Source organism: Empidonax traillii, unplaced genomic scaffold (genome assembly GCF_003031625.1).
Source record: "Empidonax traillii isolate 1590-97213 ecotype Southwest subspecies unplaced genomic scaffold, ASM303162v1 scaffold2299:size32575, whole genome shotgun sequence".
NCBI lineage: Eukaryota > Metazoa > Chordata > Aves > Passeriformes > Tyrannidae > Empidonax > Empidonax traillii.
This window is the reverse complement of record NW_020957492.1, coordinates 30,827-32,575: the sequence shown is the minus strand read 5'-3', so window position 1 is coordinate 32,575 and position 1,749 is coordinate 30,827. Positions and strand designations below refer to the sequence as shown.

Below are 1,749 nucleotides of genomic sequence, written 5' to 3'. Positions count from 1 at the left end.
GGGAATGGGAACAGTGGGAAAAATGGGAACAGTGGGAAAAATGGGAATGGGAACAGTGGGAATGGGAACAGTGGGGAAAAATGGGAATGGGAACAGTGGGAATGGCCACGCCCGCCTCGCCCTCCACTCCTGCCGTGGGAACAGCGGGAACGGGGGGTGTTTTTCCCACCTGGAACGGCCACCCCGTAGACCACGACATCGGCCTGGTTGAGGAGGCGGCTCAGGGCTCCCTCCACCTCGGTGGTGGAGACGTTCTCGCCGCGCCACCGGAACGTGTCCCCGCCGCGGTCTCGGAAGTACATGTAGCCCAGGTCATCCATCACCAGCACGTCCCCTGGGAACGGCAGGAGCATCCAGGAGATCCCAGAGCAATCCCCACCCCTGTTTCTCCAAGGGGGGAAGGGGGGGATCGTGGAATTGTGGGATTTTGGGATTATGGAATCGTGGGATTATGGAATCATAGAACTGTGGGGTCATGGAATCAGGGAATCATAGAATCATGGGATCATGGAATCACAGAATCACGAAATCATGGAATTATAGAATCGTGGGGTCATAGAATCATGGGATCATGGGATCATGGAATCGTAGAATCATGGAATCATGGAATCGTGGAACAATGGAATCGTGGAATCATGGAATCAGGGAATCATGGGATCACGGAATCGTACAATCATGGAATCATGGAATCGTGGAACAATAGAATCATGGGATCATGGAATCATGGAATCGTGGAATCGTGGAATTATGGAATTGTAGAATCATGGAATTATAGAATCATGGAATTGTGGAATCATAGAATCATGGAATCATGGAATTATAGAATCATGGAATCATTGAATCATGGAATCACAGAATCATGGAATAATAGAATCATGGAATCATTGAATCATGGAATCACAGAATCATGGAATAATAGAATCATAGAATCACAGAATCATGGAATTATAGAATCATGGAACCACAGAATCATGGAATTGTGGAATCATGGAATCACAGAATCACAGAATCATGGAATCATGGAATCATGGAACCATGGAACCACGGCAACACAGAATCATGAAATTGTGGAATCACAGAATCACGGAATCATGGAATCATGGAATCACAGAATCATGGAATCACAGAATCACGGAATCACGGAATCACGGAATCATGGAATCACAGAACCATGGAATCACAGAATCACGGAATCATGGAATCATGGAATCACGGAACCGTGGAATCCCAGAATTAACCCTGGGGGGGGCTGGGGACGGAGCGGCCGGAGAGCAGCCAGGCAGGACCCGGCACTCGGGCCTGGCTGAACCTCGTCCCCTCGGAATCGGCCCCCGGATCCGGCCCGTCCAGGTGCCGATCCCGGCTTTGGGGGGTACCTGAGAGGTAGGCCTGGTCCCCCTTGCGCAGCACGTCGTGGGCGATCTTCTTGCTGGTGGCGCTCTCGCTGACGTAGCCGTCGAAGCGCCGCAGAGGGTCCCGCTGGTCGATCTGCCCCACCAGCAGCCCCGGCTCTCCTGGGGGGCACCCACGGGAAGATGGGACCCCAAAATTGCCCGGGGAACCCGGATCCCAAAATTGCCCGGGGAACCGTGACCCCAAAATTACCCAGGGAGCCGTGATCCCAAAATTGCCCGGGGAGCTCTGATCCCAAAATTGCCTGGGGAGCTGTGACCCCAAAATTGCTCGGGGAGCTGTGACCCCAAAATTGCCCAGGGAGCTGTGATCCCAAAATTGCCCAGGGAGCTGTGA

At 52.4% G+C, this 1,749-nt stretch overlaps 1 protein-coding gene across 1 annotated transcript in view; it reads right to left on the bottom strand.

Moving 5' to 3' along the window:
• Positions 1-94: 94 nt before the first annotated feature.
• LOC114071808 (long-chain fatty acid transport protein 1-like) overlaps positions 95-1,749 on the bottom strand; it is a gene marked incomplete at its 3' end in the record, with an annotated part of 18,535 nt that continues 16,880 nt past the window's right edge. Inside the window, exons 8-10 of the mRNA XM_027909669.1 lie at positions 1,377-1,514; positions 170-334; positions 95-129 (exon numbers count right to left, since the gene is read on the bottom strand). Coding sequence (XP_027765470.1) covers positions 95-129; positions 170-334; positions 1,377-1,514 — 338 coding nt within the window. The remainder of the gene's footprint in view (positions 130-169; positions 335-1,376; positions 1,515-1,749) is intronic.